General features: G+C 39.6%; 1 protein-coding gene across 12 annotated transcripts in view; it reads right to left on the bottom strand.

Moving 5' to 3' along the window:
* LOC139750965 (uncharacterized) overlaps positions 1-24,785 on the bottom strand; it is a 115,509-nt gene that overhangs the window by 22,953 nt on the left and 67,771 nt on the right. For 9 of the 12 annotated variants that reach the window (XR_011713257.1, XM_071665923.1, XM_071665928.1 and 6 more), the window contains 3 exons: positions 24,161-24,236; positions 17,133-17,270; positions 4,874-4,945 (listed from right to left, as the gene is read on the bottom strand). Coding sequence is in view for 11 of the 12 variants with exons in the window: in XM_071665923.1 (XP_071522024.1) it covers positions 4,874-4,945; positions 17,133-17,270; positions 24,161-24,236 (286 nt within the window). In the remaining variant the exon portion in view is untranslated. Of the gene's footprint in view, positions 1-4,873; positions 4,946-11,591; positions 17,271-24,160; positions 24,237-24,785 lie in introns of all 12 variants that reach the window. The other 3 variants (XM_071665933.1, XM_071665934.1, XM_071665927.1) reach the window with 2 other exon arrangements.

The raw sequence follows: 24,785 nt of genomic DNA, 5'->3' as shown, positions 1-24,785 counted from the left end.
GCCCCACAGACCTTTCCATGGTTTCCATATACTGCCATACTGTGTGTATATATATATATATATATATATATATATATATATATATATATATATATATATACTCTTCTCCCCTATCCCTGGGGATAGGGGAGAAAGAATACTTCCCACGTATTCCCTGCATGTCGTACAAGGCGACAAAAAGGGAAGGGAGCGGGGGGGCTGGAAATCCTCCCCTCTCTCTCTTTTTTTTTTTTTAATTTTCCAAAAGAAGGAACAGAGAAGGGGGCCAGGTGAGGATGTTCCCTCAAAGGCCCAGTCCTCTGTTCATAACGCTACGTCGCTATCGCGGGAAATGGCGAATAGTATGAAAAAAAAAACACAAGGATTATATTCACAATGATACAACTTTTCCATAAGTGACTTCTCACCAGAAAAAAAACTGACTCAAGTTGAATTAACAGTGAAGATGATGACAAAGGTAGCATCAGATGTTTTAGTAGGTCACATGAGACAGATGGGCAGACTTGACACGTGACCTACTAACCTATCAAAGTCCGTGACACGCTACATCCCTGCCAGACATAGGTAGACATAGAGAATGTAGCTCAGCATCCTTAGTACTAACACACTGTATTTCTGTACACATAATTGTCCACCAGATTAATACTTTTTTAATAGCTATATACCTGACCAGAATCCTGTGTGGTTGGATATCTCAGACAATGTCCTTTTAAGCAACTTTAGCCTTAATGTGTAAATACTTAAACATATACATATTTTCTCCTAGTAATATTTGTGATTTCCACCAGCAAAATAAGTAAGTAGGGATCTCACTATCAGAGAAAAAGTTTTATATTTCATTTATAATAATGTGAGGATATAACAATAAGTGATTATATACCATATCATAATGAGGTTAGAAGGAAAACATTCATCCATTAATGGCTGTTTAGTGTTGTGATACATGCTGAAGCTAAAGCAAAAATTATATCCACAATGGTATATCAGGTATTAATGCCCAGTTTTACATTTGTATACATATAGTGTGTGTGTGTGTGTGTGTGTGTGTGTGTGTGTGAAAGTTTTAAACTCATATTGCACCATCTCTTAACCTTGTATATATGCACCATGCCTCTACTCCTGTGCTTGTAAATACACAACCTAGCCAAAGCCAGGTACTCCTTTACTAACCAGTCCTGTGAGGAGGATGACCACCTGGGTTGGGTGTAGGTAAATTGCCACACTCAGGATTTGAACCTATTTGGGCCCTTGGTGACTCAGGGTCAGTAATGCTAATTTCTACACGAAGGAGGCCTGTGTGTGTGTGTGTGTGTGTGTGTGTGTGTGTGTGTGTGTGTGTGTGTGTGTGTGTGTGTGCACAATTACTGTGTGTGTTACTGGGAGAGAGTTTTACTCATATTGCCCCATCTCTTACCCTAGTATATGTGTACTACATCTTTACTCCTATGTATGTATGCACACACACACACACACACACACACACACACACACACACACACACACACACACACACACACACATACACCCTAGCCTATTCCAGATGCCCAATGTATCAACCAGTCCCGAGGGGAAGATGAACAGCTGGGTGGACAGTGAACTGGCTGCCACAACCAGGATTGGAACCTATGCGGCTTGATCCCAGCTGGCCCGTGGATGTGTGATGGCCAGCAACACTAATTGCTACACCATGGAGGTCTGTGTGTGTATGAGATTATGTGTGTGGTTACTATTTGTGTTTTACAGGAAGAGGTTTTACACTCGTGCTGCCCAGTCTCTTAACCTTGTATTTATGTACCATGTCTCTTAAGTATGTATGTATGTATCTATGTACACACACACACACACAAACTTAAGCTAGATAACCATCTATCCATCAGCCCCGAGGGAGAGATGAACACCTTGGTTGGGTGCAGGCCAACTGCTATGCCCATAATTCAAACCCATGTGGGTCTGAACCAGGGCTGGCCTGTGCCGATTCATGGTCAATAACACTAACCACTACACCAAGAGGCCCATGCATGTATATGTGTGTGTGTGTGTGTGTGTGTGTGTGTGTGTGTGTGTGTGTGTGTGTGTATTGACTTGACAGTCTGCCAAATCTGTACCAATTCTTATCACTGCCTCCATGTACATGTACAAGTTAAAAAGAATAAAAAAATGATTATCAAAACAAGTCTAGAAAGATGGATGCACTTAAAATTATGTATGTGAAAAGGCATAATGATGCTGGCAGTAATGTTTTAAGGCAAAGGCAGCATTGGCATAAGAGAGAAGCAGGGCAATATGCAGTGCCTGAGGCACCAGCAACAAGGGATTGGCAGTGGCATTGCTGTACAGTGAGTTTTCAAAGCAAGACTAGCCTGAGTCCTTAAAATTCCTTGGTGTGGCTCTGATCATCATCACAAACTAAGTGCTGCCTACCACATTCCAGCTGTACTCAACACATGAGTGGTTAGAAGTCAGACAGTTACTCTCTCACCAGTAGTGTAATAGTACCGTGACGTTCTATGTTCTTCCAGGTAGTGAAGTATATGGTGAACTCTTAGTTACACTCTTCAAGCTTCTCTCAAATGGTAAATGAGTACTAGTGACTGTTCAGAGGGCCTCATTGATGGATGAAATAGTGGCTGCCCTGTATGTTAATGGTGATACCACCATCATTTGACCACAAAGTGTCAGATGTATTGTAGCACTTCCTGTCATGCACTATCAGTAGTGGGGTGCCACTTGTGGATGCTTGCTGTCAGTGGTGTACAGTGTTGGTGGTTGCCCAGTGAGTGTTTGTGTGGTATCACTTTGTCCTTCGTGCAATGAGTGTTGATCATGGTGTATTGCACATTTTTGTTCTTTGAATTATACTGGTGGTATAGCAATAAGGGATGTTTAGTGGGTGTTCATGATTTCTTATATATCTGGAATCAATAGTGGTACAGAGGTGATTACTGTGCAATCAGTGATGGTACACTGTGTCTGTTTACAATCTAGTGTTAGTGGTGGAAGTTGTCTCCCTAGCGTTATAAGTATTTGTTTCTGTTGCCTATTCATTGATAGTATGCAAGTAGCTGTTGGCCACTCAACAGTAAACACTACTGTCCACTTGGTGTACTGATAATTTCTGTCCACTTTGCACTAACAGGGCAGTTGTTATCCATTCATTTGTGATGGTCTAAAGTGGGAAGCCCATTAAAAGTGATTTTCAGTGACATTTCAAAATTTGAGGAATAGGCATTGAGACTGCCACTGAAAATCATAAATGAAAATGAAATTGAGAGTAATAATAATAGTGAGAAGAAAATCAAAAATACCAAACAATGATAGAGATGAATGAGAATGAGAAATATCACTGATAGCAAGGCAATAAGAATATGTACATAAGTATGTAAGAATGAAGGTATGACAAAGATGGGACTGCTGAGTACCAATGAAGATCAAGTGTTGGAAAGGGAAGGAAAAGAGAGTGAGTGTGGCATGTAAGAGAGTGAGACAGGATTGAAAAAAGTGAAACATGGAAAAGCATAGGAGAAAGGAGTTTTATAAAGGAAAAGTGGGCAGAAGAAAGTGTGGAAAAGGATATAAAAAGGAGAGTATAACTGTAAGAAGATAAGCATGGGAGGGTGAGGTTGTGGTAAGCACAGGTGCTGAAGGTGTCTGATCAAGAAAAGGTTGCTTGCAAACACTTTTCCAGACAAAAATATTAATCACTGAGAAGTTTTGTAGACATTGTTCATCAGCTGTATATGTGCCTAATCAGCATCCCTAGGACAGTATTTTCAAATCAGTAAAGATTAAGTACAGTGTTAGTTTTCCAAAGCAGCTGAAATTATGGCACTTTGTCATCAAGACTGAGGAACATAACATAGAGTTTAAAGTCTAAGGTTGCCAATTATCATAAGAACCATCTAAATTATCCCTCATGGGCTTTGATCTTCACTCCTATATTTTAAAAATGCTTGATACATGATTTACCAATTTGATGTTCGATAGACTAAATTCTATGAGCTGTCATTGTAGCAAACAAAATATTTTCTCATAAATGGTTTGTTGAATACAGCTATCTTGAACATTAGCACAATGGAGGGCTCAAAAATTACTTGAAAAATATTCAAACAACAGAGGTTTACACTCGCAATCCTAATCCATGTCTGAGTACAACTTCGTCTTCTATATGCCTTACAATTTTGCTGCTTAGAGCAAATTCTCAAAGAAAGACATCTGGCTCCAGCTTTTCTTGCAGATGAGAAAATTGAAGGTGTGATTGGGGATAAGAAAGTGGATTGATAAGTGTATGAGAAGTTAAAAGTGTGTAAAGATTTACATCAGAATGGGTGGGTGAATGTGACAGAGGTGACTGTGTAGAATGCTAAGAGTATGGTAGAGGCAACAGAAGAATAATGAGGGCATGAGAAGGTATGAGTGGGGGAGGGTGAGAGTGGATTAATGAGTAAGAGCAAGTCCAGTAAAATCTGGGAGTTTGAGATGAAAGTTCCCAGAAACTTTAAACCACTGGATCAAAATTTGCCACTTTGCAGTTAAAAAATTCAGAAAAATTCATTGGTCATTTCACACTCAAGATTTTAATTTTTTTACTTTACTGATCCCAAGGTGGATGTCTGAAAGCTTATGTGGAGATGGTTGTAGGAAGTTCAGAGTCTGAACATGTGAGTGCAAGGAAGATGAAGACTAAGTAGGCATTAATGAAGTACAGAGAAACCAGTAAAAAAAAAATAACAGAAAGTAGTATAATAGTAGACAAGAGGCTGAGTAGTGGTGTGTGTGTGAAAATGAGGAAAGTATATGAATTATGGAAATTGTGAGAGCAGTGATGTGAAAAAGTCATGAAGAGAGAGAATGAAAGAGTGGTGGAGACACCCACCTGGCCGGCCACCACCTGGCCCTCGGTGCTCCGGGAAGTTCTCCATCAACCAGTCGTTAACCAGCGCCACATCTACAACAGCACAAACACATGCCACTACAGCCCCTACCCATAAATGCCACACATCTGTCCGAGTAACACACAACCATACCCAGGCCTGGACCTTGCGTGAGCCTTTTGTGGTGAAGGGTGGGCTCAAGGATGACAAAGGTGACTAGATACAAGGGTGAAGAACAGAGTGACAGACATTTGAGCTAAGAAGATTGAAGTTATATACTTTGGCAAGATAGAGAAAGGTTGGAGAGTGGATGGGTACAAGAGCAAGGAGACAGAATAGACGCATGAATGAAGAAGTCAACCGATAGATGCATGAGTGAGGAAGAACATGGATGGATGCAGGGCTCAGGAGGAGAAATGATGAATGCGTGGGAGAAGAGTTAAATGGACTGATGCATGGGAGAGAAAGAGAAGGGATTGATCCATGGGGTTAGAATGAGAATGGATGAAGCAAGGGTAGAAGGGAGGGATGGATGCACAGAATAAAATTAGTAAAAAGACAAGAGAGGAAGGACAGAATGGGAAGTTTGTGGTGTATACAGGAGAAACTAAGACTAGTTAGATGCACAAAATGACCACTTGGGAGTATGAAGAAAGGATACATTAGTTTAAGGAAGTTGTAGGAATGGTTGTGGTCACAACAGATAAGTGGACAGTAAGGGTGAAGGGGAAGGGGGGGAAGAGTATTAGGTAGCAAGGGTAATGTGAGAAGACAAACCTTGCTTTCGCATGGAAGGAAGAATGCAGTATAAGAAGGTGGGTTTGGACGATGTCCTCAGGGCAATGGACACACAAGCACACACACACACACACACACCCACACACACACACATTTTGGGGAGGATGAGGTGGCAAGTTTGTCAAATTGAAACCTCCAGTCATCTTTTTTGTAAAAGTTGATAACCACTGAAATTACTGAAAATATTGCAGTGCAAAACTTTACCAATTGGCTATATAGTATAAAGAACTAATAAGACAAGAGTCCTGATCATGTATGATCAAACTGAAAATTTTCATTGCTTTGCATAGTACTATAGATTGTAGTCTTGATGTTATTATTTTCTGATATGGCAAATACCTCTGAGGAGCCAAAGGGTTCTTTAAATTTTGCATAAAGAAAAAACTCTGGCTTTCAATAAGCATTTCAAGCACAAAAATAAGACTTCTCTCTCTTCCCATGTATCATGACTAAAGTGTGAGCCATTAATGTGTAAACAATGGAGCATTAAACTGTTAAGAGTGTTTCATAACTCTCATTACTCATATCAATTCTCTAAAGGAAGTCCACTCATAGTTGGCCCAATTGAGAAATATAAAAGCTAAAATATAAAGTTAAAAGGATCTATTATCAACAATCACTGGGACATTCTACAACAGGTAAGAAGCTGTCTAATTTCTACAGAAAATCACAGTTCACTGGATTGGTGAGCAGCACAATGTTGGCCAAAATCATAGCATGTGTTAGCATGGCTGTTGTACATTAATCAGACTTGTATTGCTATGATAAAGTACACTCCTAACTTTTGCACTGGGTAATATCAGTAAACATAAATACAATATTACCATTCTGTTAATACTTATTGTTAAAATTTCAAACTTACATTATTATGATATGACTTTCATTGCAAGGCAGATTTTATTGGAAAACTCAGTGCCAAACCTATAGATGACTAGATTTTTCAATGTGTTGTAAATAATAATGCCACTATTAATATTTGCAGAAATCAACACAGCACACAAAGCAAAATATAAGATACATCTACTTGTTCTCATTATTAAAGGATATGCTAGGAATGCCATTACAGTATCATGCACAGAAATCAAACCACAGAATGCACCAAAATAATTGTCTAAACTTCAATTGTTAATTCATAATATTTACATTCAAAGCATGTAAGAATATAAACTGAGAGAGAAATCTCTAATATCTTAGGGGTCAATAAGTAAAATAATATACAATAAATACACCATCAAAATTCATACTACAACACTGCAAAATAATTAACTATGGATACACACTCTTACCTCTCACTGTTGATCTGAAGCTTGAAAATAAAGCAAAAATTTATGTAATAAATCCACACGGAAATTCATGTGTACAGGAAAGAGAGAAAGATTACACTTCTAACCCAAAGAAGCATTCTGTTTCTGAACTCTAATGGCAAAAATTCAATGAAGCATGTAGAGCGATACATTAGCTTGAAGTTGGGTGATATAATGGCAGTAGCACATGGCCATAGGTAAGCATCAAGAGCAGTACTGAAAAAATGATCTAATTGTACTCAAAAATCACTATCCAAATACATATGTTAAGGAGAGTACATAGAAAGCATGTATATCGAAAGAGCCACACATGCGACGAACATAAGCTCGTCTTGATATTGCTGCCGTTCAGACAGTAATGTTTGCTCATGAAACCTCTCTCCAGCTGACCATTGGGTACTCATTATGCCTATGTCTAACCCTGTATGGTTTGTTTCACCACCTACTTGTATGTTAACCTCATCAGGAGCAATATTATTATTACTCTTTATTTTATGATCATCAATTTCTACATGATTTTGACTAATGGGATCCTTCAATCTTTCCTGTCTATTGTCCTCAAGACTGACATTACTTATGCTAGCTGCTTGACTGTAAACTACATCATCTTTTTTAGCATCATATGTGAAGTTTTCATTATTCTTCCTATGCTGAAGTTCATGTTTGTTTACAAGTACTTCCTTATCTAAATGTGCACTGATGCTACTCAGGTTTTCTCCCTGATTACCTTTCCCAGAAATATCATTTTTGGGGTTGTGCCAAATTTCTATATCATTTTCCTGTTTCAAAAAGTCTAACTGTTCTGAAGGTAATAAACTATTTATATTATGTTGTACAGCAACAGCCGAGCCAGAGTCAACTAGTGACATGTCTGACTTGGGCAAGGACATTTCCCATGTGTTATCTCTGTCCCCACTATCGACACTAAACTTTGTATTATATTTACAGTCAGTGTTTGAAAAGCCTGATATATTTTCACAGTCAGAGTGGTTATCATCATCATTTACAGATGGTACTATGGAATGGTATACACAGTTTTGCAGCAAATCAGGTAAGCTTTCAACAGACAGTGGTGTTGATGGTGATATTGATGGTGATCTCAGTGGTGAAACATCTGGTGATATGTAAGAGGGTGTAGATAGTGGACTAGAGGGAGTGGAAAGTGATGGGATTTTAGAGGAAAATGATGAATGAGTTTTTGATGCAAAAGTACATGGAGATTTCTGTGGCTTTGTTGCTGGCAAAGTCAAAGGAGATGTAATACCTGAACAAGAAAACGTTGAAGATGGTGACTGTGACACTGGTGGTAAGGAGGATTGTTTCAACAGTGGGCATAAATACTTTTGAGAGTACTGTGAATGTGATGGAACCAATGGTAAAAATGATGGTTGAGTTGTGTCTGGCACTAGTTTTGCATGGGATGACTCTGTATGAGATGATTTAGTCTGTGAAGAAGTTGGTGTTGATTCAGAAAATGATGCAGTGACTGAGACAGCTGCATCTGTTTCAAACTGCCCATCTTGCCCTTCACTCTCAAATATACTTCTAACATCTTTACAACTTTTTGCCACATTTTTCTTTGATTTAGGTGCATGTTCATTCTTCATAGATCTTATCTTACAACCTTGATGTCCTTTATGTTTATGTTGCTGCACATTAGTTGTATAATGCATTTTCTCATCCTGAGTGTACATCCCAGGGTTATGGTTACCAGGGGCTGACCTCTTACGTTTATCACTGTTATTCAATATTTGTGAGAAATGATCTCCCATATTGGTGTCTCTAAAGAAAAAATCTGCATTACCTTGTTCTAATACAGGATCCATACACTTACCCATGGTATTCTTACTTTTTAAATTGATATGAACAGCAGTTTTCTCTTTCATTTTACCTGAGCTATCAATGTTTTCCTTGGATGAAGAGGAAATCGGTCCTTTCTTTGTATATAATTCATGATCTTTAGAAGAACCTTCCTTCAAAAAGTTGTGCATAATCAATCTTTGCTTCTGGGAGATAGCAATATCAGGCTGAGAATCACATACAGATAAAAAGTGTTTAGAATTTCCATCATTTGATGGCAAATTTTCAACTGCAACACAGGGGACATCAGCATCTAAATCTGTTATTATTATTTTTGGAATATGAAACCTTGATGTGGACTGAATTTCATCTATTGCAGGCATGAAAGAAGAGCTGGATCCCATCCCTAGTCCTGCATTGTCCTCTTCATCTGCAAACCCTACCTCACTATCAGAATCTGTTGATATATGACTTTCGCTGTCACTGATTTCTGAACTAGTTAAGTTTTGCTGCATCTGAAGAGTAAATGAGAGATGACTACAGAAACTGGACTTGTGATTCACATTTGTCTTAATGTATTTATTACCTACAGGTAAGTTAGGCCAAAAATATTTGGGTACTGCAGCCTCTCTCTTAGAAATAGTGTGAATGTTATTACCCTCAGACAGTACTGGTTTAGGATCAGCTATGAGAGAGTACTCATGAGAACCACTGCTATCAAAGCTGCTGTTAGTAAAGTTTTGAAACATACCTATGGGGCCTTCACCACCACTATCATCACCACCTTCAGCATGAGGTACGTCACCCCCACTCTGCTCCAAAGTGCTACCAAGTTGCACAGTTTGCCCCTCAGAGGTCAAGCTATTTTTAAAAGTACCAACTGCTTTCTGTCCAAGGCAATGTGAATGAGTGAGAACCTGCTGATGACAGTCAAGAGATTCTCGGCGATTTTGTGCAGTCTGACCCGCCACCACTAGATTCGAATATTCTTGATGAATATCAGATTTATGTGATTTTGACTCGCAAACGATCCTTGACATATCACCTGCATTATCATTAACAACATTCTCACGACGCGTTCGAAGGTGGTTTTCAGGCCCTGAGGAGGACTCATCTGCTAATTCTAAATCTCGAAGTAGTGTTTCTGAAAATGCTTCATCAATGGAAGTGGTTAAGTCAGTCCCTAATAACAGTTCTTCCCAAGAATCAGCTAAAACGTCCTGATCTTTGCGATTACATAAGCTAACACTTTTACTTTGTTCCATTTTACGTGATATCTGATTACTGGATTGTTGGAAAAATGCAGCAATTTCTTGTCTTTTCTTTTCAGCACTTTCAGGAGACATGGAGGCTTCAAACTGACCCTGGTTATATAGAGTATTCGGAGTCACAGATGAAGGGGTGTGCCGTTTCTGAGGCCCTTTACTCCAAGGTAACATACTGGACGATGACACAGGTTCAGGTTTGGAAGTTGCAGGATAGAAAGCAAGACTTTGCGGCCTCTTCTGCTGTGACTGGAGGAGTTCCACAGGTATTCTGAGACTGGCAACCTGCACTGAGCCTCCTTGTTCGGTCTTCTCCACCAACGTTGTAAATCTCTCACTGTGGAAGTCGTGGAAACTTCTTCGCTTCTCCAGATAAGTAGATTCTGGTTCAGCTGGAGTGTCTGGTGTGGTTCGACCCTCAAACATTGCTAAACCCATCTTAATGATTCCTGAACCAGAGTGACGCAAAGGCGGAGGTCCTGGGACCTCTTGAACATCTGGTTCCACTTCTGCAAATGCTGCAATGCCCTTTTTAACAATATTAGATGCTGATCGTCTAAGACCAGGTGATGGATTTGTATCCTGCCTTTCATTTTTTTCAATCATTCCAAGTTCAAAGGCAGCTAATGTCTTTTTAATCAGCCCAGAACTGGATCGCCGTAATCCTCTAGGTGGAGAGGTCTCACGTGAGTCACCAGGTGAACTAGTGCTTCCAGCATCCTCAAACTTAGTAATCTCTTTCTTAACTCGTAATGTCACAACAGATGGATCTTTCCAAGGAACACAACTTTTTTCATTCTCTGATGCTTGGTCTGCCCCAGCAGCTGCTTCCCACTTTTCAAACTGTAACTTACTCAAACGCTTTACCCGCTGTCCAGCATCAGTTGAAATCCCCTCCTCATCTTTTTTTACCCCATCCCACTGTTGAATTTGTTCTTTACTTAATCTTTTAACTCTTTCCTCCTTTTCTATGTTGTTTAACTCTTCTTTACTATTTACATTTACCAATTTTCCTTTCTTTTCCTTGTTTCTCATCCTAACACCCACAATGTGTTCAGAATTTGCATTATTTTGTTCTAACTTGTTTTCCCATTTTTCAACATGAACTCTGTTGATTTTCTTTGGATCAACAGTTTCTTTAACTAATTCCCCTTCCTTTCTTTCAACTTCCTCCCACTTACCAGTTTTCACCTTACCTACTCGTTTAGTCCACTTTTCATTTATCTCTGAGGTGGTATTAGAGTTTATATTCACAGCATTTTTTCTTTTATCTGTTTGTAATTTTCCTTGCTTCTTGGCTTTTTTCTTATCTTTTATATCTACTTCCTCATTTTCTTGCTCATCTTTACTTCTACCCTCTAAAAGCTTTTCCCTATTTTTCTGAACATACTGACCGGTTACATCTGAAGCAACACCCTCCTTCCATGGCTTGCTAGAAACAGAAATCTTGGATTCCCCTGATGCAATGATTGCAGATTCCCACATGCTTGCAACCTTACCTTGAGATTCCTGTTCTTTAGTCTCTTTTACAGACTCGAGATTCATTGACGCACCTGTTGATCTGGATGGTGTGTGTGAGGTAGTGGCTGCTTGCTCAAATTTAAGTGCTGCTGAGGAAACATTCTTGTTACTTGTGAATGAAGGACCTGCTGGTGTTACTGTAGGAGACTGTTGGGATGAAGATGACACAGTTAACTGCTGACTGGCTAGTCTGGTGTCCTGACTGGGAGCTGAATTTAGTCGCCCACGGTTAGATAATGAAGAGAAAGGAGGGATCCCAGAATCTGAGGATTTTGTTTTGGAAACAGAATCTGGTACACTACCCCACCTAGACACCCCATGCTGATGAGGAAAACTGGTCGTTGGAAGAGGAGGGACATTAAAATTGGAAGCTCTTAGTTTTGTGGTATTATCTGGAACAATGTTCCAATGGGATACTTTTTGCTGCTCCCTAGATTGCTGCTCTCTTATCTGTTGCTGGCGTCCAGCTGTTGTTGGAAGAGGAGGTACCACATAGTCTGAAGCTTTTGGCTTTATGAGACTGGTAGTAGATGTGCTGCTCTTCTTTGGAACTGTCTGGGTCTCTAAACCAGAACTGCTTTGGTGTGGGAATGTTTGATCTTTTGTCATGCTACTTGCAATATTTTTCAGTGAATGAGTAATACGTCCAAGTACAGCATTCTGGGCACCAAGATTCTGCACAGGAGAATTGAAAGATACATTGTCCTGTAAGGCTGAAAATGAAGAACTCTTTGTACGTACAGTGTCTCTTGTTGCTGGATTTAACACTGAACCATCAACAGTTTTCTTTAGTGGGCCAGAACTCAGCTGCGCTTGACCTATGTGATCATTTAAACATGTTACAGATGAACTTTTTGTTCTGTCAGTTTCAGAAATGGAAGCTGATCGACCACCAAAAATGCCCTTTCGTACCGGTATTGGGCTTTGAGTAATCTTTGGGGAATCTGGGAGTGATGATACTGAAGAACTTTGGTTATCAAATGATACATGATCAAAAGAAAAAGTCTTTTGGAAGGCTCTTACTTTCGGCTTCTGAGGTGGAGAATGAGTCCTCTCTGTAAGTGAAGATACAGATGAACTTTTAACACGGTACATTTCAGGAGATGCAACTCTGCATCTTTCCTGAACTGGTGGGCCTCGCTGACTTTGCACACGACGAAGACCAGGTTTTTCAGGATAAGTTTGTGGGAATGGCTGTGGCTGTGTATGAATCGGTGGAGTACTGATAGAGCCAAGAGTTTTACTAGCATTTGATTGGTCTTTTGTACAAGTATTTAAATCAGTTTTGGTATTAAGTTGTAAGGCACTCATATTTACCTTCTGATTAATGCCATCAACTGTAAAAACTTCGTCATCATTAATTTCAGTATCACAGTCAGCAAAATAGTCTTCTAAATCTGGGTTTGAAGCATGACCTATAGAGCTCTGACTGGCTGTTCTGCCTGATGCTGAATGACTTCTCTGACGCACAAGATCTTCACGAGACTGGTGGCGGGTAAGCGCAGCAGTGACCAGTCCTGCAGCACCCTCAATGCTACCCTGCCGTGTAAGGGGAGCTCTTGTTGGTGGACGCCCTTGCTGGAGTGTCTCTTGACCTTCAGCACTTGCACCCATTTGCTGTGCCTTTAGTACTTGTTGTGCATGTATTGTTGTTGTATCCAATCCAGTTACATCTGATGTCTCCTCAAATACTGCTTGCTGTACAGCACTTAGAGGTTTTCCTGTAAGATGGACAATGCTCTTTTGTGGAAGAGATGGCTGCATCTGAACTTTTGGTGATGATTGTACAGAATTTTGATTTTGCTGTTGAAACTGTTGTTGATACTGAAGTTGTTGTTGCTGTTGCCTTATTAGCTCCTGCTGTTGGCGAATCTGTTCTTGCTGCTTTTGTATCTGTTGCTGTAATTCTTGCTGTTGCCTTTGTAGTTCCATCTGTTTCTGTAATTCCTCTTGCTGTCTCTGTGATTCCTGCTGCTTCTGAAGTTCTTTCTGTGCCTGTAGCTCCAGTTGCTTCTGCATTTCTTGCTGTTTTTGCAGCTCTAGCTGTCTTTGTGACTCTTCTTGTCTCAGCAATTCTTGCTGTCTTTGTAATTCTTTTTGTCTTTGTAACTCTTGTTGTCTCTGTGATTCTTGTTGCTTTTGGAGTTCTTGCTTTTTCTGCAATTCTTGCTTCCTTTGCAACTCTTGCTGTTTCCTCAGTTCCTGTTGTTTTTGCAGTTCCTGTTGTCTCTGCATATCCTGTTGTTTCTGTAATTCTTGTTGTGCCTGAAGTTCTTTCTGTCTCTGCAATTCCTGTTGTTTTTCCAATTCATGCTTCTGATATAATTCCTTTTGCCTCAGTAAATCTTGCTGCATTTGGTGCTCTTTCTGTTTCTGTAGCATTTTTTGTTTTTGCAACTCCTGCTGTCTCTGTAATTCAAGCTGTTTTTGTTGCTCTTGCTGCTTTTGTAATGCTTGCTGCTTTAGCAGCTCTTGTTTCTTCATCAGTGTTTGTTGTTTTTGTACTTCCTGCTGTTCTTGTACTTCTTGTTGGTTTGGCATTTGCTGTAGTCTTTGCCACTCCTGTTTTCTCTCTTCTTCTTCTTCTTCCTGCCTTCTCTTTAATTCCTGCTGTTGTTTAGTGTGCTCATGTACAGCTTGCCATGCTGAGTTCTTGTGTTCACTGGCAACTGTATCAGATCCACCAATAGTATTCATACGGCGATAAGGGTGAGTAGAGCGATTAAATGATGGTGGTTCTCCTGCATCTGCTGAATTTGCTCGTACCCTACCAAATTGCCTCCTTTCTTCACCTACATTTAGCTGTTTATTTATGGCTGCTTTGTGAACAGCAATTTTCACAAGCATTTCTGGAGTAAAGAGTTTTGAACTTGGGTCATCAGATACTCCTTTTCTAACATCAACTGACTTATCCTTGTTTCTGTCCTGGACATGACCAGTGATTCCACTACTTTCACCTTCAAATTCATTTTGTAAGTTATCAAGTTTGTTAATCATCCCAGCTACAGACCCAGCACTCTTTGTACGTGATATTTTATTCCTGGTCAAATAACTAATATTTCTTTCATTTGTCTCTGATGAAAGCTGCTTGTGAATTGCATTCTGGATACGACTCACTTGGTTAGTTTTTACTGTCTTCTCAACATCTGCTGCGGTAAAGCCTACCTTCTGAGAGCTGTGTACATTTATTTTATCTTTTATGCTTTTATTTTGTCTCCCATCTAGACCACTATAAGGGATCTGTTGTTCTAGATTACTAGATGCTATATTAGCAACAGGTGTTGACTTAGATCTTGACAGCAACTGGGTGGATTTAACTGTGGAGGTAATACTGTGAACATGACTCATTGTGGGTGGATAGTACTGGTAATCAGACTTGATTGCACTAACTTCATTCCTTTGTGGAAGAGGTGGTGGCTGTGGAAGTTCACCACGCTGAGGCAAGGGAGGTGGTGACTCAGCAGGAACTTCTGTAACATTACAATCTGAGTGCATATGCTTTGGACGACAATCAGGAACTGTTGGTTGAATTGCCAAGGATGTAGGTCGTTTGGGAGGTGCTACAGATATAACTTGATGCTGTAAAGAAATGGATGGAGCAAATGGTTGCTGATGCTGCAATTTAGAACTTGTTTTCCTCTTCTTTTCATTTACTGGAACTGATCGAGTATCATGAGCCTTTTCTTTAAAGAAGTCACTTTTTCTCTGAACCTCATGTTTTTCAAGCTTCTGGAAAACCATGCAAGGCTTAATGACCATTGAATCATGTTGTTTGTGAAAGACACCAGGTAACTGAGCTTTGGTTCCAATTTTTTCTTCATAAGGTTTGATAGAGAATACTTCCCCTTCATCATCTGAGTCATCAGAGTCACTCCTATCACTGATGTGGTCAATGGCTGTCTGAGGGGCTGAGGTGTGTGGGGTGATGTTTCCTGCTGAGTATGATGTAATAATTCTACCATATTGTTGAGCTACCTTAGCTTGTACAGGTCTATGCATGTATCCTACTTGTTCTAAAGAATTTGAATGTAAGAGAGACTGCCAATTTTTTTTCATCTCTGTGACATTACCAACAGATTGACACTGACTTGGAAGTGGAAGCCGAAAGGGAGTTGGTTTTGAGCCCCACAAGTCAATACAAGACTGTGTGACATTTGCAGCACCTCCAAGATGTAAACGGACAGAATTGGAAGTACTACTGATGGGTGCACTTTCAGCTTTAGAGAAAGGTTGTATGGGTCGCTCAATACGCTTTTTTGCTGCCCTAATCTTCCATGGAATATCCCTTTTGTCCTTCCTTCTTGTGGTGTCTGGGTCACTCAGTCTACTGTCAGGAGTGCCATCTCGTGTGATGGTTTCCTCAGCATTACCCTGTACTTCTTCATCATCATTTTCAGTACATGGTTGGTGAACTAAATCTTCACGAGATTTACATTTTCCAATTGCTGCAGTCAGAAGAACTCGAGCCTCACTAAGACTGTTCTGTCGTTCCAAAGACTGGGGATCACTTATTGGTGCCTTAAAAGTAGTGCTATCTGAAGAATGTACAAGCAGGTTCTGTTGTTTATCAGACTGGAGTTCATCTACTTTTAAAACTATACCTTTGGCTTCGTTCAGGTTTACGCTGAACTTTATGCCACCTGTAATAACTGCTGGACTTCCAGCTACTGATGAGCTGCATGAAGGTGAAAGCATTATATCTGTTGAGTTTGATATCATTACACCACTATTGTTCCTTACACAACCTTCACTAGCTTCAATTACAGTATTTGGTTCTTCATTTTCCTCTTCATCCTCCTCTTCATCTTCCTCTTCCTCCTCAGCATCCTCCTCCTCCTCCTCCTCCTCCTCCTCCTCTTCATCCTCATCCTCATCCCCCTCTTCTTCTTCTTCTTCTTCCTCTTCCTCCACTCCTTCTCCTTCATCTTCCTCCTCTCTACCTTCATCCTCCTCCTCATCATTATCAACAAATCTCTCCTTTACATCACCGAATGATGCAGAACCCCACCCATCCTCCCTATCTTTGTCGGCCATTTTACTTTCCTCATCAATCTCACGATCCAAAAGGACATCTCCAAGTGAATCTTGGAGGCGATCAATGAGTGAAAGTAGCTGTGTGCCCTGACCCCCCTGCTCTACCTGTTCTTCAGCAGTACTGAAGACCTGGCTTTTTGATTTAGAAATATTGTTTTTCAGTTTATCTAGCACTGAATTAACTTCAACTATTAATTCAGTGCTAAATTCATCAGCAGAATTTTGATCTGCACGACTTTCAACTTGATCACTCTTTTGAATTTTCAATACAGCATCCTCCATGGATGCCTTAACACCCTCCATGAAAGTAGTAAATTCGTTCTGGTGTCTATTTGAATCATCACCAGATTCAGTGCCAGAATCAAGCATATACTCCTCACTTGACTTATTATTACTGGAAGGAAAAGCAAAAGGTGCAGAACCCTCTGCAGAAATGTTAGCCCCCGTGCATCTCCCTGAAGAAGCCCCGTCACCAAAACGCTGTCTGTATTCCTCAAGTGAAGTTTTCAACTGATCGAAAACTATGGGTTCCAACTCACCCTCACTGCTACGCAAATTAGACTCTTTTGAGCTACTAGTGGCGGATTTGGACATTGCCTCAAACTTAGACTGCGCCGAAGAGGCCTGGGTATGGGACCCTTTCCCCAAGTCATGGCCACTCAGCTCCTCGCGTAGAGCTGTAATAACAAAAATAGTGTCAGTTATACATCCTGTATACTAAAATTCTAATTCATTATAACAAGCAAACATTTTCAGTGTTTTTAATGCTTGGATGAAACTTGGATGAAATCCTTGCAACAACATCTAAAACTGCGAAATGAATTACATACAAATCCTCACTGGGTACAACTGAACCTGAACTGAGTTATCCAGTATGTTCCCATATCTGTTAAAATACTTTAAGATCAGGACCTTTAAAAATTGGTTTGTATTCATTTGGAATTAATGTTATGACTTCATGAGTTAGAATACCTCTAACAACAAAATGTTGACATCACAGGAGACTGCATAATGACAATAATTTTTTTCAAGACATGTTAATTCCACTACAAGGTTACTTGTTTTATCAGAAAAATTCAAAGAAATATCTACAGTACTTGCAATGTTCATACTAAGAATGAATTTGATTACTGCATCTGAATAACAAGCCAAGCAGTTAAGACATATGCATCCATGAAAGTAAATCATTATCAATATGACAATATGGCACTGAAATCAGGTACATAGGTGTAGGAAACAAGACTTTTCTACATACTTTGGAAGCATCATACCATTATGAATAATTTTTCATAACTCTTAATGTGTAAAAGAAAGACAATTCAGAGACTCTAAGAAGGGCTTAAGCTACACAATCCTCTCATAGTCTAACAATTTGGGTAATTACAGTACAGTACACCCTTACTCAATTGCCTACCAGCAAAAATGTATCCATACAAAAAATTTGAAAGTAAAAAAGTAAATCCTGTAATATTCAAAAATAATTTTTTCATGATGTATTATACATACAATGTTGTATGGTTGCGAGGCGTGGGCTATGGATAGAGTTGTGCGCAGGAGGATGGATGTGCTGGAAATGAGATGTTTGAGGACAATGTGTGGCGTGAGGTGGTTTGATCGAGTAAGTAACGTAAGGGTAAGAGAGATGTGTGGAAATAAAAAGAGCGTGGTTGAGAGAGCAGAAGAGGGTGTTTTGAAATGGTTTGGGCACATGGAGAGAATGAGTGAGGAAAGATTGACCAAGAGGATATATGTGTCGGAGGTGGAGGGAACGAGGAGAAGAGGGAGACCAAATTGGAGGTGGAAAGATGGAGTGAAAAAGATTTTGTGTGATCGGGGCCTGAACATGCAGGAGGGTGAAAGGAGGGCAAGGAATAGAGTGAATTGGAGCGATGTGGTATACCGGGGTTGATGTGCTGTCGGTGGATTGAATCAAGGCATGTGAAGCGTCTGGGGTAAACCATGGAAAGCTGTGTAGGTATGTATATTTGCGTGTGTGGACGTATGTATATACATGTGTATGGGGGTGGGTTGGGCCATTTCTTTCGTCTGTTTCCTTGCGCTACCTCGCAAACGTGGGAGACAGCGACAAAGCAAAAAAAAAAAAAAAAAAAAAAAAAAAAAATTATACATACATGCTGGAGAATGTTGAAACAAAAACATATTTACCAAAATCTGTGTTTTGAATACGGTAACTATTCATTTACTTGTTATCCATCTATAAATTTGTGTACACATGTTCTATCAAACATAATGAGTAAACCTTTTCAGTCAGCCTGGGTACTGGTAAATTCTGGACAATATAAGCCCAGCAGACAGTATGAATTATGTACATGTGTATATATGTATATGTCTGTGTTTGCATATGTATGTGTACATTGAGATGTATAGGTATGTATGTTTGCGTGTGTGGACATGTATGTATATACATGTGTATGTGGGTGGGTTGGGCCATTCTTTCGTCTGTTTCCTTGCACTACCTCGCTAACGCGGGAGACAGCAACAAAGCAAAATAAATATGAATAAAATATATAAGCCCAGCTTATCATTGGTTTACTGAAATTTCTGCGAAACTGCATAACTACATTTGACTACAGAATGTGAGAAAGATTTTAAACTGATACAGTATTTTATCACCAAAAACTTATATTCTATAAAAGATTTTGATCTGTTGCGACCTAACTACTAAAGATGACTACATTGGCAATGCTTGTAAGGCTCATAAAATCAAACTATTGAATAATGTTCCCATACTAGTAACAAACATCATTTTAAGCTTAAGCACATTTTATAAAGTCCATCAGATTAGTTTGGTCCCTAACACTAATGTCTTTCTATATGGTGCTTTCATGAAGACTGGTCAAAACTATCATCACCATGATAGTAAGAATAAATACAATCAAATAATTCTTTTCATGAATTCTATAAAGTATTGAACATAATGGAAAATGGTTCAATATGCAGTAAAATGTAAAAAATATTTTTCCTATTACTCCAAATAGTTTACTAATACAATCTAAATTCAGCATCGAGTGTTTAGAATGTATACGATGTCTCATATAAACATGTAGGCATATTATCATAACCATTATATAATTAATGATAACATAATGTGGGAATGTCTTTCAGAATGAGAAAGTGATTCCCTCGTTAATGTTGGTGAGAATGAGAGTTGCTTACAAGAGGTACATAATAATCTGTGATTGTGCCCATAATAGTGAAAAGAGTAAGTAGGAGGAAAGTGTTCTGAGATGAGCTGAGTGAATACGTCAGCAATTTAGAGACAGAGTATCAGTGGAGAGAAATTTTGATGCAACAGTGGGTGATGTGGCAGATAAGGGTATAGTTGGGGGGTATGGGGTGCAAACTGTAGGTGAAAATGGTGAACACTTTGTTGACTTGTGTGCTGAAAAAGGTCTAGAGATTGGGAATACCCCAGTATGAAAAAGGTATATACATTAGTATATGTGGGCAATTGGGGTAAGTAGTCTGTAGGCATTACTGGATTATTTATTCATTGACAAGCATGCAAAAGACAATCTGGTGGGTGTGAATATGCTGAAAGGGGGTAACTGTTGGGATGTCTTAACACTTCTTGATGAAAGTGAGTGTGAAAGTTTTTGGTGGCTTGAGGAAAAGAGGAAATAATATGGGTGAGAAGAGAATGGTGAAAGTGAGTGACCTTGGTAAAGAGTTTTGTGTGTGCAGATTCCAAGAGAGACTGGGGAATGAATGGCATTAGGTGAGATTAAATGAAACTAGGTGAATGAACTAGGAATGGAAGGTACTAAGGAAAGCATTGCTTACATTTGTGAGGAAAGAGTGTGGCATGCAGAATGTGGGATGTGCACATTTGAGAAAAGTTAGTGAATAGAGGGATGACTAAGTTGCTCGTAAAGAGAAAATAAAGATGTATGGGCACTGCCTGCAGGGATGAGAGCAAGTAATGGAGAGATGTATAACAGAAAGTGGCAAGAAGTCAAGAGGATGGTGCACAGGATGAAAAAGAGTGCAATGAGAGAGTGAGTGAGAGAGTACTGAAAATCCTGGAAGAACAACAAACACTTTTGAGAGAAGGTGAATACCAATGGAAGAGGAAGAAAACAAATGAGAAGAGCAGATGGGTAAATAGTAATAGGCAATGAGGAGGCACACTGGAGATGGAGAGAGTATTTTGAAGGACTTCTGACAGTTGAATAATAGGTTGTTAGATGTGTGGTGTATGGAATGTGGAGGTATACAAGGTGAGAGAGTCATTTTGAATACCTTGGTAAAAGGAGAAGAGATGGTGCAAGCCTTATGTAAGATGAAGCGTGGCAAAGAGATTGCAGTGGATGGGATTGCAGCTAGAATTCTCGAGAGTGAAATAGTTATTGATTGTTAGTCAAGATTTTCAATGTATGTATGGCTCAAGTTGAGGTACCTGAGAATTGACAGAATGTCTATATAATGCCTTAATATAAAGGCAAACATGAAAAAAATTAAAGCTAAGCATTTGGTTATTTGTAGAAAGAAGGACTTTGTTGATAAAAAGGAGAAAAAAGTGTAGGAGACAAGACAGAAAGTGACTCTGTAACTAGTCATCTGAAGATGTGGTAAGATATAAGAGTGCTCAGCATTCTTATGCTTCCTTTTCCTAGTGATGTTTCTGCATGGGTATATATGTATGTGTCTGTGTGTGTATATATATGTGTACATTGAGATGTATAGGTATGTATATTTGTGTGTGTGGACGTGTATGTATATACATGTGTATGGGGGTGGGTTGGTCCATTTCTTTCGTCTGTTTCCTTGCGCTACCTCGCAAACGCGGGAGACAGTGACAAAGCAAAATAAATAAATAAATATATATATATATATATATATATATATATATATATATATATATATATATATATATATTTTTTTTTTTTTTCAAACTATTCGCCATTTCCCGCATTAGCGAGGTAGCGTTAAGAACAGAGAACTGGGCCACTGAATGAATATCCTCACCTGGCCCCCTTCTCTGTTCCTTCTTTTGGAAAATTAAAAAAAATTGAGAGGGGAGGATTTCCAGCCCCCCGCTCCCTCCCCTTTTAGTCGCCTTCTACGACACGCAGGGAATACGTGGGAAGTATTCTTTCTCCCCTATCCCCAGGGATAATATATATATATATATATATATATATATATATATATATATATATATATATATATATATATATATATATATTTTTAAATAAATATATATATATATATATATATATATTTTTTTGCTTTGTCGCTGTCTCCCGCGTTTGCGAGGTAGCGCAAGGAAACAGACGAAGAAATGGCCCAACCCACCACCATACACATGTATATACATACGTCCACACATGCAAAATATACATACCTACACAGCTTTCCATGGTTTACCCCAGACGCTTCACATGCCCTGATTCAATCCGCTGACAGCACGTCAACCCCGGTATACCACATAGATCCAATTCACTCTATTCCTTGCCCTCCTTTCACCCTCCTGCATGTTCAGGCCCCGATCACACAAAATCTTTTTCACTCCATCTTTCCACCTCCAATTTGGTCTCCCACTTCTCGTTCCCTCCACCTCCGACACATATATCCTCTTGGTCAACCTTTCCTCACTCATTCTCTCCATGTGCCCAAACCATTTCAAAACACCCTCTTCTGCTCTCTCAACCACGCTCTTTTTATTTCCACACATCTCTCTTACCCTTACGTTACTTACTCGATCAAACCACCTCACACCACACATTGTCCTCAAACATCTCATTTCCAGCACATCCATCCTCCTGCGCACAACTCTATCCATAGCCCACGCCTCGCAACCATACAACATTGTTGGAACCACTATTCCTTCAAACATAGCCATTTTTGCTTTCCGAGATAATGTTCTCGACTTCCACACATTCTTCAAGGCTCCCAGAATTTTCGCCCCCTCACCCACCCTATGATCAACTTCCACTTCCATGGTTCCATCTGCTGCCAGATCCACTCCCAGATATCTAAAACACTTTACTTCCTCCAGTTTTTCTCCATTCAAACTTACCTCCCAATTGACTTGACCCTCAACCCTACTGTACCTAATAACCTTGCTCTTATTCACATTTACTCTTAACTTTCTTCTTTCACACACTTTAACAAACTCAGTCACCAGCTTCTGCAGTTTCTCACATGAATCAGCCACCAGCGCTGTATCATCAGTGATTAACAACTGACTCACTTCCCAAGCTCTCTCATCCCCAACAGACTTCATACTTGCCCCTCTTTCCAAAACTCTTGCATTCACCTCCCTAACAACCCCATCCATAAACAAATTAAACAACCATGGAGACATCACACACCCCTGCCGCAAACCTACATTCACTGAGAACCAATCACTTTCCTCTCTTCCTACACGTACACATGCCTTACATCCTCGATACAAACTTTTCACTGCTTCTAACAACTTGCCTCCCACACCATATATTCTTAATACCTTCCACAGAGCATCTCTATCAACTCTATCATATGCCTTCTCCAGATCCATAAATGCTACATACAAATCCATTTGCTTTTCTAAGTATTTCTCACATACATTCTTCAAAGCAAACACCTGATCCACACATCCTCTACCACTTCTGAAACCACACTGCTCTTCCCCAATCTGATGCTCTGTACATGCCTTCACCCTCTCAATCAATACCCTCCCATACAATTTACCAGGAATACTCAACAAACTTATACCTCTGTAATTTGAGCACTCACTCTTATCCTTATATATATATATATATATATATATATATATATATATATATATATATATATATATATATATATATACCCTAGGTTATGCAAGGTACCCAATCCCTAAGGAAGGATGAACAGCTGGGTTGACTAGGTTATGCAAGGTACCCAATCCCTAAGGAAGGATGAACAGCTGGGTTGACTAAGGACCAAGTGCCACAACCAGTTTTTTAATGTATCATCATTACTATCATTATCATCATCATTATCATGAACACCCATCATCATCATACCTACATAAAATCACAAATCCTACAACATCCAATTATATCACTACTTTTTGCCATTTACAACTATCATCACACCAAACATCCATCAACATAGGAGATATACATCTTCACATCAATCACCACCAACATGATAGCTATATCTCACCACACACATCACCATCAACATCAAAGGTATGCACCGGCACACACACACACACACACACACACACACACACACACACACACACACACACATTACCACCAGAAAAGCAATGCATTAACACATAAAGCATCACCAACATCAGAGATATGCAAAACCACATACATCAACACCTTGCACCATCGACCAAAATCAAAGTTACACATCAAGCAGAGCATCACCACACACAACATCTAACATCAACTGGGCCTCCACATCATAACACAATATCCAGCAATATCAGGACCTTCATATTCTCACATGCAACGTCCAGCAACATCAGGACCTCCACATCATCATACACACCTTCCAACAATATCATGGCCTCCACACCACACAGTAGGTCAAACAATAACACACTTTTTTTTTTTATAATTACCTTTCTTCTCGGCCATGAGGGACTTAAGGCGCATTCTGATTCGTCTACGGTCCTCATACTCATCGCACGAGTCAAGCTGGAATGAAACAAAAACATCAGCAGGAAACATGAGAAGGTTGAAGAACAGAGTGTTGGAAGGCAAGAAAAGAGCTTTGCGGGACAAGATTAAAGCATGAGAAGGTTGAAGAACAGAGTGTTGGAAGGCAAGAAAAGAGCTTTGCGGGACAAGATTAAAGCATGAGAAGGTTGAAGAACAGAGTGTTGGAAGGCAAGAAAAGAGCTTTGCGGGACAAGATTAAAGCATGAGAAGGTTGAAGAACAGGGTGTTGGAAGGCAAGAAAAGAGCTTTGCGGGACAAGATTAAAGCATGAGAAGGTTGAAGAACAGGGTGTTGGAAGGCAAGAAAAGAGCATTGCAGGACAAGATTAAAGCATGAGAAGGTTGAAGAACAGGGTGTTGGAAGGCAAGAAAAGAGCATTGCAGGACAAGATTAAAGCATGAGAAGGTTGAAGAACAGGGTGTTGGAAGGCAAGAAAAGAGCATTGCAGGACAAGATTAAAGCATGAGAAGGTTGAAGAACAGAGTGTTGGAAGGCAGGAGAAGAGCATTGCGGGACAAGATTAGG

This window comes from Panulirus ornatus, chromosome 10 (genome assembly GCF_036320965.1).
Source record: "Panulirus ornatus isolate Po-2019 chromosome 10, ASM3632096v1, whole genome shotgun sequence".
Lineage (NCBI taxonomy): Eukaryota > Metazoa > Arthropoda > Malacostraca > Decapoda > Palinuridae > Panulirus > Panulirus ornatus.
The sequence above is the reverse complement of the archived record's forward strand: the minus strand, read 5'-3'. Positions and strand labels throughout refer to the sequence as shown.